This window comes from Helianthus annuus, chromosome 14, assembly GCF_002127325.2.
Source record: "Helianthus annuus cultivar XRQ/B chromosome 14, HanXRQr2.0-SUNRISE, whole genome shotgun sequence".
Lineage (NCBI taxonomy): Eukaryota > Viridiplantae > Streptophyta > Magnoliopsida > Asterales > Asteraceae > Helianthus > Helianthus annuus.
In genome coordinates, this window is record NC_035446.2 from 115499348 (window position 1) to 115512311 (window position 12964).

Consider the following 12964-nt stretch of genomic DNA (forward strand, 5'->3'; position numbering starts at 1 on the left):
CGAAAACGTATATACCCTAAAATTTATATACGGAAGCTACGTAATATAACACTACTGAGCGAAAAGTTCGGGGGTTACCCCCCCCACCCCACCCCACCCCACCCCCACTATCAAGAGTTCATGATCTTGATGATTTATTAATTATTGAGCAGTTATGTTCTAATATCATGAAAACTATAACATGATCTAATATAATTAGAGAAAAAAAGGTTACAAGATTATATATCATGAACACCTAACACTATGTCGATATTAAAACATGTGAGAAGAAACTCCCAAACGACATGCGTCAATGTCGCACATGTCTAATCCACTTTACAGTGACAATTATCAGTAGAAAAAGTGGGAAATTTCTCCGCACCATTCACAAAACATGTGAAACAGACAAACCAAATGGCCACTTATTGTTGCCCAACCTCTTTCAAAATCTCCTGTGACTATTATCACTATCCCAAAATTCCAATCATTTCTTTACCATACATCCTCTTTCAATTTCACCTATTTCGCTCATTGTTCTTTCTTTGGCCATCTGTAGTAGATGGCTGCTAATTAGTCTGATCTTCTCTGTAATCTCTCTCTCTCTCTTTCTCTGTTTTTGTGTTATTATACATGTATGTACAATAGGATTATACAGGATAAAGGTGTGATCTTTTTCTCATTTCTGGGACTTTCTTGATGTTTGTTGTGGACTGAGGGTTATTTTCTGATGTGGGTATAGGTTACTTTGATGGGTTGTTTGTTGTTAGACTGTTTTAAAGTTGCTCACAAGATGTTTGATGTTTTGCTTGAATGAGTTTTGAGAATTGTTTTTTTTTTGTTCACTTGAACTTTCTTGCTAGTTGGTAAAGATTCAAGTTTCTGTATATTAACTTGTGAATTTACTACCCAAAAATTGCTCAAACTTACTGCTATCATCTATCTCACTCAAAATTTTATATCATTGTTGTTACTGCTTGCTAATATTATTAATGGGATCTTTGGTGTTTATATAACTGGCAACACAGAAACTAAGATCCTTGTGTCTTTTTGGCCATAGTTGTCAATAGCGACTATAGTGCTCGCTATAACGCGCTACGTAGCGTATAGGTCATATGTCGTTGTATGGTATATAGCGATAAATAGCGACATTTTTAAATATATATTTATTTTCATTATTTTCTCATCTCCACTGCTCGATACCTCAGTTTTGGTCTTATAACATGTATTTTTCTGTATGTTCCTCGTCTCCACGGTTCGGTAACATGTATTTTTCCGTTTCTCTACTTTATTGCTAAACATGATATAGCGGACGCTATTTCGTCGCTATCGCTACATAGCATATAGGTAGCTTGTCGTTGTTAACCGCTACTGACATCTATGTTTTTGGCATATCAGGGTGTATGAGACCGGCCCTTTTTAAGAAAAAAATGGATAAGACTTTGGTTTGGGCGTTGGTGGTTTTGGTGGTTAATTTCAGTGGATGTTTCACTGAAGGAGTCAACAATACCACTTTTCCGAAACGACCAGATGTCGTATCAATTGCGTCTATCTTGACATTCGATTCCATCATCGGGAAGGTAGCAAAGATCGCTTTAGAAGCTGCAATTGAAGATGTCAATGCTGATCCAACTGTTCTTAATGGAACCGAGCTAAAACTCACCCTTCATGACTCAAAATACAGTGGATTTCTTAGCATGATGGCAGGTAAATCTTCTACGGTTTAACTTTTAAAGTCAATGTTGACTAGTACAAGCTCAAGATGGTACGAAATTTTTAATTAAAATCTTGTCGTTTTGATTTATTTCTTATATTAACAGCTTTGCAAGTCATGGAGACAGATGCCGTGGCCTTAATCGGCCCACAAAGTTCGGTTTTAGCGCATGTGATTTCCCATGTGGCAAACGAGCTTCAAGTGCCGTTATTATCGTTCACAGCCACTGATCCTACGTTATCTTCACTCCAATATCCGTTTTTCGTCCGAACAACGCACAGTGATCTTTACCAAATGGCCGCCATAGCAGACATAGTCCGATACTACGAATGGCGACAAGTTATCGCAATTTACATAGACGATGATCACGGGAGAAACGGAATAATTTCGTTAGGAGATCAATTAGCCGCTAGAGGATGTAAGATTTCCCATAAAGCGCCTATTAAACCACTAGCCACGAAAACAGATATTAGTAATGTTTTAGTTCAAGTTGCTTTAATGGAGTCTAGAGTTCTTGTTGTCCATACTTATGCTAATTGGGGATTAGATATACTCGAAGTGGCTAAAAGTCTTCAAATGTTGGATAACGGGTATGTTTGGCTTGCGACAAATTGGCTTTCGACGGTTATCGACATTAGTTCTCCACTCCCCACTAATACGGTTGATGTTATGCAAGGGTTTATTACGTTAAAATCATACACAAAAGAATCAAACCGCACAAGAAAGTTTGCGTCTCAGTGGCGAAACTTAACTGCGTTTGGATTAAGTACTTATTGTTTATATGCATACGATACTGTTTATATGCTTGCTCATGCACTTGATGCTTATTTTGATCGTGGTGGAAACATTTCGTTCTCGAAAGACGTTAAGTTAAAAGGAATAAAAGGAGAAATCTTGAATCTTGATTCTTTAAGTATCTTCGATGGAGGAAATTTATTGGTTCAAGACATCTTAAACGTTAAAATGAAAGGCTTAACGGGGGATTTCGCGTTTACGTCTAATAAAGACCTGGTTTCCCCCACGTTTGAAGTTCTAAATGTGATCGGCACAGGTGTTAGGAGAATCGGGTATTGGTCAAACGCTTCGGGTTTGTCAACTACTCCTCCGGAAACAGTCAACATGAAGCCACGTCAGCAATCAAGTTCTTCTGACGCATTACTCGCCGTGATTTGGCCTGGTCAAATAATTCAAAAACCGCGTGGATGGGTTTTCCCGGAGAACGGAAAGCAGTTAAAAATCGGTGTTCCGAAGAGAGTCAGTTTTCAAGAATTTGTCGGACAATCAAGGAACAGTGATGCGTTTAAGGGATACTGTATCGATGTTTTTACGGCTGCCGTAAACTTACTTCCGTATGCCGTTCCTTATAAGTTTCAATCGTACGGAGACGGTGTCAAGAACCCTAGCAACACCATGCTTGTGAGCTTGATAAACACTGGAGTGAGTTCTTTTTGTTCTATTTATAATTTCCGTTTTGTTACGTTTAAAGCAAAAAGATTCATAATGTTGTAAGCCAACATGATTCTAGGTAGATTTTCTTGTTAAATTTTTATTGGAATTTAATAAATTTGTCGCAGGTTTATGATGCTGCAGTGGGAGATATTGCTATAACTACTAATCGGACACGATTAGCAGATTTTTCGCAACCGTTTATTGAATCTGGGCTGGTTGTAGTGGCACCGGTTCGGAGGTCAACCTCTAGTACGTGGGCTTTTCTTAGACCGTTTTCTCCTTTAATGTGGTGTGTTTCGGGAATCTTTTTCATAGTTGTGGGAGCTGTTGTTTGGATTCTAGAACATCGTATAAACGATGAGTTCCGTGGTCCTCCCAAAAAACAGCTTGTTACGGTTCTATGGTAAGTGTCGTTTTTTGTTTTTGTTCTAAAGACTGCACCAAAACTACATAAAGTTTGCTGTTTTTTGTTCTTGAATCACCACATGGTAAATGCGGTCCAATCCCCTTACTTAGGGGGTGTTTGGATCTGTGTTTTTAAACAATCAATTTTAATGTTTAAAGAGTAAAATGCCCTTTTCGTCCCTGAGGTTTGGCCAGTTTTGCGACTTTCGTCCAAAGGTTTGTTTTTTCGCATCTGGATCCAAAAGGTTTGAAATCTTGCCATTTTCATCCGGCTTGTTAACTCCAGCCATTTTTCTTCGTTAAGTCAAGGGTATTTCTGTCTTTTTTGCTAACTTAAAGGGCAATTCGGTCTTTTTCACCTTATGTAAAAAGACCGAATACCGAGTTGCCCTTTGAGTCAACAAAAAAGACGAAAATACTCCTGACTTAATCGAGAAAAATGGATGGAGTTAACGAGCCGGATGAAAATGGAAGATTTCAAACCTTTTGGATCCAAATGCTGAAAAACAAATCTTTGGACGAAAGTCGCGAAACTTGCCAAACCTCAGGGACGAAAATGGCATTTTACTCATGTTCAAATAAACAAATTATGATTCTGTTTATCTGATTATTAAGGGGGTTAAATAATCAATTTTGGATTTCTTTTTTGCAGGTTTAGCTTTTCAACTTTGTTTTCCTCCCACAGTAAGTGTTCTTTTATATTCCGAAAACGTTACTTCTTGCTTCTCTTCATAATTCACATGCTCCGTTTCATACATGAATCATCTTTTCCAAAACGAAATGAAATGATGTATAATCTTACGTGATCATGTTTTATGCAGGAGAGAACACGCTGAGCACTCTCGGTCGTATGGTTTTAATCTTATGGTTATTTGTGGTTCTGATAATAAACTCAAGCTACACTGCTAGTTTGACCTCAATCTTGACCGTTCAAAAACTTTATTCGCCTATTAAAGGAATCGATAGTTTAATGGCAAGCAAGGATCCCATTGGGTACCAAGAAAATTCATTTGTCCGTAATTATCTTATAGCCGAATACGGCATTCATGAATCTCGGTTAATTCCGCTTTCATTGCCCGAAGACTTCGACAAAGCGTTGAGAGACGGTCCCAAAAACGGCGGTGTTGCTGCCGTTGTCGATGAACGTGCGTATGTCGAACTCTTTCTTTCAACCCGTTGTGATTTCAGCATTGTCGGTCAAGAGTTTACCAAAAATGGATGGGGATTTGTAAGTATTGTTGGTCAAGAGTCTTCATTGAACATTGTTTTTCCACTCGTAAAGATTTGACTTCAAAGTCAATCGTAATATTTTCCGATCATATTTTGTCACAGGCCTTTCCACGGGACTCTCCGTTAGCAGCCGATATGTCAACGGCTATTTTAAAACTATCGGAAAGCGGTGAGCTACAAAGGATACATGACAAATGGTTGATGAGAAGCGCGTGCAGCTCCCAAGGAACGAAATTCGAAGTAGACCAACTTGAATTAACAAGCTTTCGAGGCCTATTCATAATATGCGGATTAGTTTGTTTTCTTGCTCTTATCATATACATTGGATTAATTATAAGGCAATTTTACAAACATTATCCGATGCTTTCTGAGTCGAGCGGGAGAAGTGTTCGGTCGGGACCTCTTCAGACGTTCGTTTCATTCGTTGATGAAAAAGAAGAGACGATAAAAGCCCGTTCAAAGAGAAAATATTCAGAAGGAAGTTCATACCGGACAGATGTAGATAATGCGTCAATTCAGAACTATAAATGCAGCAGGTTAGATTTGTCTTTGGACAGCAAATGATTAAAATGTTGTAATGTGGACTGTAATTTGATTTTTTGACCATAGCAAGTTACCTAAAGTTACCACATTTTTATTAATTTCAAGCTATAGAAATCATACAAACCCTAGAGATGTTAGTTTATATGTATAAGAAAAATTACATTAGATTACATATGTATGATCATACTTGTTTAAGTTACTTAATGCCTTTAATGAACGACTAAAATGGGGTTTTCTTGTAATATCGACGTGTTATACTCTGTTTAGATATGCGCTGCCTCTTCTGTTTGCTTCGCGCCGACCACGCGCAGACATTTCTATCTGCAGACTGTTTGTTTTTCTGAATACGCTTCTCTTCTTGGTGCAGACTTGACACAACCACTTCTAAGATCTTCTAAAGTCTGCAGAAGGTTAAACACCACCACCCACCACCACTACCCGCCACCACCACCACCACCATCCGTACACCACCAGTTTAGTGTTGTATTGTTTTGTTGTTGTATCTGGTATAACAAAGGATTCTCGAGGTTACTAGATTTATTTGACAAACTTGGCTAGCTAAGAACTAAAGCTGATAGATGAATATATCAAATACTTCCTAAAATTCAACTACACCACTATACAAAGCCTCTACAGTTGTACATCCGCTATCATTCTTTTTGTATGCAACACCTTTTATTTTATAAATCAACTGGTATTAAGGCCCTACATTGCAGTGTTTGTCGTAAAACTAGTATCAATGTTATACCACTGTTAGCGAACACCAACACCGGAAAAGCTCGTAAAAACAAAATAAATAAAAACGGAAAAAAATAACACCGAGCGAAAAGCAGACATAAAATCTTTGAATGACGCACGCTCGTTGAAGAGAAATTAAACCGAACCGTAAAGCATAAAAAAATAACTAAGTCAATCCAGAACCTGCGCGTTGCAATGAATTTGTCAAACGGAGAAAAATAGATGTGTTGCGATGGACCAGTCAAACGGGAAAAAATACGAAAAAAATGTTGAATTCCAGACGCACGTTGTGGTGCGTTAACTCACAAAATTTAGAACGAAACGAAAAACTTAGAAAAGATGAAAAGCATGGTGGACCAAAATTAAAAATAAAAAAAGAGTTGGGGTTAAAATGCAAAATATTTGGGTTAAAAGTAAAAAAAAAAGTCTAGATTGCAAAAAAAAGAAAAGTTCTTCAAAAATAAGCACTAACAGTCCCAACTATTAACACATTGGCCTCCAATGGACCCTGTCTAACAGAACCCTAACGTCGTTAGTCACCGGTCGCCGGAAAAACGTTTTGGCTGGAAAATTCATTTTTGGCCGGAAAACTCAATATTTCCGTCCCAAACCTCTTTGTAACCTTGTTACGGACCTTTAAGAACGTTTTTCTAGTAAAAGCCCCAATTATTGAAAGTCTCCGGAAAATTTCTTTTGGGGAATTGACCTGTAATAATCCCAACTAGACTTCATTGGCCATTGTCAGTCCCACTTTTCACCTATTTTTCATCCACCTATGAAGTTTAACACATGTCAAAAGAAAAGGCGTTTTCGCTCGTTGGTTTATTTAAAAACCTCTGAAGTTTAATACATGTCAAAAGAAAAATGAATGGACCTTTCGAGTAAAAGGCGCTTTCGCTCGTTGGTTTATCTGTTCGTTTCTAAGCATATGGTCACGGGTTCGATCCCGGCCAGCTGCTAATGTTTTTATTTTCTTCCTTATAAAACCTAAAGTCTAAAAAAATAAAATAAAAAAACTATGTAAAATTACCATTTTACCACTGAGCTAACTGAGTTTATAAAACTGGGGTTAATTTTTTAGACTAAAATGACACGTTTCCAGTATGTTAGGGAGGAAAATGGTGCAAATTTTAAAATTGACCCGAAATGACAAAAGTGAACAAACCACAAGGATGAAATGGCAGTTAATTCTAAAAGAAACCTATGGGGGACACGTGTCATTCACTTGAGCTATTGATTTTATTGTGTTCCCGACTCTCTCTCCTACCTAAATATAAATATTTATTTTTTATAACTAAAGATAATCATTATACTAAATTAAATATAATCATTATCTATAGATATAAATTAATTGTAAGAATATAACAAACAATTTGAAGTAAATATATGTATATGGGAGTCCTAATCTTAGTTCTTTAAAAATATTACATTTTTATCATTGGTTACTAATTCTTTAAAAATATTACATTTTTATCTTTAGTTACATAATTTTCATCTAAATGACGAGGAAGTTAAAGTTAATGTACGGTCAGTGGTGAAGCTTGAAAATTTCCATCGGATGGTCGGAAGTCACCGGACCTAAAAATTATATATAAGTAAATTTTTTTTATAAAACCGGGGAGTCGAAAACGTATATTCCTAAAAAATTCTATACGAAACGTACATACATAACACTATTGAGCGAAAAGTTCGGGGGGGTCGGACGCCCCCCGGCCCCTTGAAAGCTACGCCCCTGTGTACGGTTACTTTTGTAGATATTAATCTAAAAGGGTTAGTATTTATTTACACATACTCGCTATTAAATTTTACTCGATTGCTATAACTTTTCCTAACAATTTCAATGTCTCACGGGATGCTTATAATATAAAGGTTCGCATCTAAAATGATTTTCATGGATGAACAGGTAATTACATCTAAAAAGATAATTATAAAAAGGGGGTTAAGATCCTGTACAAACAGTGCTAACTGTAAGAACAGATCTGAACCATTGATAGTTTAAATCAAGGGTTATGGTTGATTATAAATAAAACTCTTATAATTAAAAATTAGTACTAACAAGTTAGGGCTAATTATGCAAAATTGCTAGTCATTTGACATTTTCAATTAAATACAAATTCCACCAAGGTTTTTTAAACTAAAATAACTTTTATATACTTCGTTATTTTTTTTTAAATATACCATAAAATCAAGTGTTTTTTTATCTTTAATATGAGTACCATATTGCTATACTTTTTTTATTTATAAAAGTAACTTTTAAAAAAGTTAACAAAATTTGTTTTATAATTGTGCTGATAATGTGCTGATTATGTGTTAATTACAATATAATTGCCCATCGAGATATTTCATAATATTTGTTAAATATTCTTCCCATAAGATTTTATCCTGCTTGAAGGTGATTTTAATCAGCACTTTGAAAACTAACCAACACGTGTATTAACAACACTTTAAAAACATACCAACATATCAGCACATGTGCTAACAGAACTTTACAAAAACATACCAGCACATGTGTAAACAACACATTAAAAACATACTGAAAAAAATAAGTAGCACATGTTTTAGCAGCATTTGAAAAACAAGGACAACAGGGAATTAAATTTGATTTTTGCTGCACTTGAAAAACAAGCACAACAGGAAACTAAATTTATGTAAATACACATGCTAATTGCGTAATGGAAAATTAATTTCAAGTTTTTTATTTTAGTTTATCTGTTTATTTCTTTATTTGAATTCTTGGTACTTATCTTTATTGACTTTTATCTTAGTTTAAAACAATCATATAGTTGTAATAATTTGTTACAAAGTGTTGATTAACAAATTGCGTGTTGTTGGCGGAGATTGTGCTGATTAACAAAGTGCCTATTGTTGCGATTTGTGAAGATTGTGTTGATTTATAAAGTGCCTGTTGTTGGAAGTTTTCAAAATTTGATTTGAAATAGTGCATGAATATAGGGGATAATTAAAATTTGGAATTAATTAAATTCAAAAAATAGAGTGATAAAGTCTAAAATACCCTTGTCTAGTTTTTTTAATGAAGGACACATGTCTAATAGTGGTTGGTTCTTATAGTTCTTACACATATTGAGGTTTGTATTTGATCCCATCTCTATAAAAAGGATATATATACACACACATTTTATAATTATAAAAACTCTATTATACAAGTCAAAGTAAAAAGTAAACATTGATACAAAGATTTCGTACATACATTAGCGTCATACATTTTTAATGTCGAACACACACTCAGTAAAATTTACTAAAAAATCCAATTAAACACAACTACACAAGCATACAACAACAACATACTCAGTAGAATCCCGTCCATTGTCGTGGTAGGGTCTGGGAAGGGTAGGATGTAGATAAATCTTACCTCATCCATTGGGATAGAGAGGTTGCTTCCGATGAGACCCTCAACTCCAAAGTCGTAAACACAAATAGAAGTCAAATTAGGATGTACACATCTAGTCAAATATTGCACCTTTGCTGAAAATATAACAATAAAAAGTACCACGTAAAAAGACAGATAAATAAGCTATGACATGTAAAGGCTATCTAAAAAAACAATGAGAAACTAAGCTCGTGACGTAAGACTAAAAGAACTAATTGAACCCCATTCCTAAAAGCATTTAACCTAAATTTTGCGTCTCCGCGAACTCCTATTCTCGACCACGTCCTCAGAAAGATGCAGGTGTAACAAATCCTGCTTAATCCGCTCATCCCAAGTTAGTCTCGGTCTGCCTCTACTCCCATCCCCTCCACCGTGGGAGTTTCCACTGTTTAAACCGTGTTCGTAACTTCTCATCTTCATGTGCCCATACCATCTCAACATTCCTTTTCTTATTTTATCCGATATCATAGTCACCCCTAATATTTCCCAACAAACCTCGTTTCTTATCTTATCCAACCTAGTGTGCCCACACATCCACATTAGCATTCTAATCTCTGCTACCTCCAGCTTGCATGTTTGTGTCTTCTTAATGATCCAATATTCCGTACCGTAAAATATAGCGGGTCTAATTTATAGAACTATCCCTTTAGTTTACTCAGGAACCTCTTGTCGCATAAAACCCTAGTGGCTACTCTCCACCTAGTCCATCATGCCTGGATGTGGTGCGTTACATCAATATTTATCTCTCGATCCCTTTTGTGTATAACTTGACAAGTAAATAGTTGTTTGCATCTACATTGCCCATCGCTGTTGTCTGCAATGGGGAAAAGAATATTGTTCTTTTCATGATACATGGGATGGTTACAGTACAAACCACATTTATCCTAAAAACCGTGAGAACATATTTTGACACTTAAAAAAGTTAAACTAACACATACTAAATAATGCATACATAAAAGTAGCACTTTCGAATTATATTAACACATGTAAAGTAAACAAGATAATTGATTTTAGCACATATGTGAATTATATCATCACATTGAAAAAAAAAAAGAAGGATTCAAAAAATGATCCGATTGCTCATTAGGATAATTATAGGGAATTCAATATAATTGATATTGTTTTACCATTTATCTACAATTTGATTGGAGCACATAACACTTTTTAAATGATTTTTAGTTTGTATTTGATCCTACCTCCCGTAATATAACCCAACCCATATTCCCACATAGACTAAAAACATAAGTTCATCTAATTTTAATTGGTATAACATTTTCATAATTAATAATAATGACGAAAAATAAGAAATAAAAAACTGAGGAAATTTAGAAAAAAAGGTACGAGCTTCGGTATTATGCCTCTGTTGCAGCTATAATCAATTGAGTCTTTGTCATGGTTTTATGCATCTACCGCAACACACGAGGTTTAAATACTGTTTATATAACAACGAGAAAAAAAGTAAATTATTTTTTAGTCTCTGTGTTTAGGTGTTTTGAACTACTTAGAGTCCAATTTTCAAAATTTCAACTCTCTTAGTACATGATTGTTCTAACTTCTAATTGTAACTATCTAAGTCCATAAGTTTTGATAGTTTTTTATGTGAAAGGACAAAAATGCTCGTATCATTAGAAAACAAAACAAATAAATAAATAAATAAATGAGTAAATTACAATTTTGGCTCATGTGGTTATATTACTTTTATCCTTTTAGCTCAAAAAGGAATCTTTTAACATCTGAGTCTCCAACGTCTTTTTTTCTAACCCTTTTGGCCCCCAACGTCTTTTTTTTAACCATTTTGACCCCTAAAAGTAAATGGATGTGGTTAGTGTTAGGGGCCAAAAGGGTGAGAAAGAAAGATGTTGGGAGCTCAGATATTAAAAGATTTCTTTTTGGGCTAAAAGAGTAAAAGTGATATAACCACAGAGGCCACAATCGTAATTTACTCTAAATAAATAAATAATTAACCTCCCGTTCTACACCCTATCTCTCTTTCACCACTTAAACACCCCCAACCCCTCCCCTCACCACCATACAACACCACAACCACCACCATACAACAACGCTACCATCACCACCAGCTAGCAGTCCTGGCGACCGACAAATCCGATGGCTCTGTTTAAAAAACCCAAGAAACCCACATCTGGCGATCCACAAAACCGACAAACACCACCATACGCCTCCTTTTGAGTTACATCTTCCACCACCCTCGGCTCGATTAACGTTAATCTTGTTTAATTACATTTTCTGTCCCCGAATTTATCAGTTTTTTTTTCTTTCTAACATAAGAGGAAAAACGCTAACCTCCAAATTGAAGCAATCGAAATGATAGAATAGGGATAAAACGCACTGCAACATATCCACTTTCAAGATTCAATTGTGCACACATACACACATATTATCAAACGGCATATATCGACATATAAAAACGAGTATGATGCCTTGATATTGTTGGAAAAATACGATAAGCCGGTTACAAATAAATTTGATGAAGATATGATGTCGATTGACGGGAAAAAGTTTCACAAAAGATGATAACCACCGACTTGGACGGTGACGTTGGTTTAATTTTGTATGTGTCAAGTTCTGAGTTGGTGTCATTATGTGCGTCGAATTGCTTTGATTCGGTGTATATTGTGTGTATATATAATAAACTATTATATTTAATTGTTTTTAATAGTAAGAGTATTTTGGTCATCTCATACTTAATAATTCAACTTAAATTGTTGCAATTGTTAGTTAACTAAACTCAATTATCATTATCATCTACTACATTTATATGATGATTACGTCATCATTCAATAGTTCCTAGCCTCAATTGGCTAAAAAGGGTGACAGACTCTTTTTTGTTTTTTTCCCAGGCAGCTGCCTGGCACTCTCCTATTGTCCCAACAAATTTACGATTTTGTCCTGCTTTAAATTTACGCTTTTGACATCAGTTCAAATTTATGTTTTCGCCCCCGCTTAAAAATAAATTTACGCTTTTATTCCCAGCTAAATATTTCGATTTTGCTCCCGGTTAAAAATTACGATTTTGACCCGTTTCAATTTACAGTTTTGCCATTAGTTTTTCCCCTTAAAATTACGATTTTGTCATCAGGTCAAAGTTATGTTTTTGCCCACGCTAAAAAATAAATTTAAGCTTTTCCTCCCGGCTAAAAATTCTAATTTTGCCCTCGGCTCAAATTTACCATTTTGCCCTGTATAAATTTATACTTTCGCCGTTAGTTTTTTTTCTCACAGTCAGATTACGATTTTGCCCTCAACTTAAATTAACATTTTGCCTTCCTGGTGATATTACAAGTTTGCCCCGAGTGCAAAATCACAGTCGTGCCAGCAACTTCCTGGCACTCGCCTGTTGGTCCATTTAGTTTACGATTTATCCCTGAATTAAAAATATGATTTCGCCCTCAGTTAAAAATTACGTTTTTCCCATCATTTTAGTTTTTTTTTTTTTTACCAAAACTATAAAGGTTTTTTTGTTTTAATTGGTTTACTCGATTTTATTTTTTTTCGTGTCAAGG

General features: G+C 35.3%; 1 protein-coding gene across 1 annotated transcript; it reads left to right on the forward strand.

Moving 5' to 3' along the window:
• Positions 1–395: 395 nt before the first annotated feature.
• Positions 396–5958, forward strand: LOC110909146 (glutamate receptor 3.6). Its single transcript, XM_022154162.2, has 8 exons — positions 396–566; positions 1375–1683; positions 1797–3127; positions 3265–3542; positions 4197–4228; positions 4366–4772; positions 4877–5310; positions 5685–5958. Exons 2-8 carry the CDS (start codon positions 1380–1382, stop codon positions 5713–5715), a joined length of 2817 nt encoding a protein of 938 aa, XP_022009854.2. The 5' UTR covers positions 396–566; positions 1375–1379; the 3' UTR covers positions 5716–5958.
• Positions 5959–12964: the final 7006 nt, after the last annotated feature.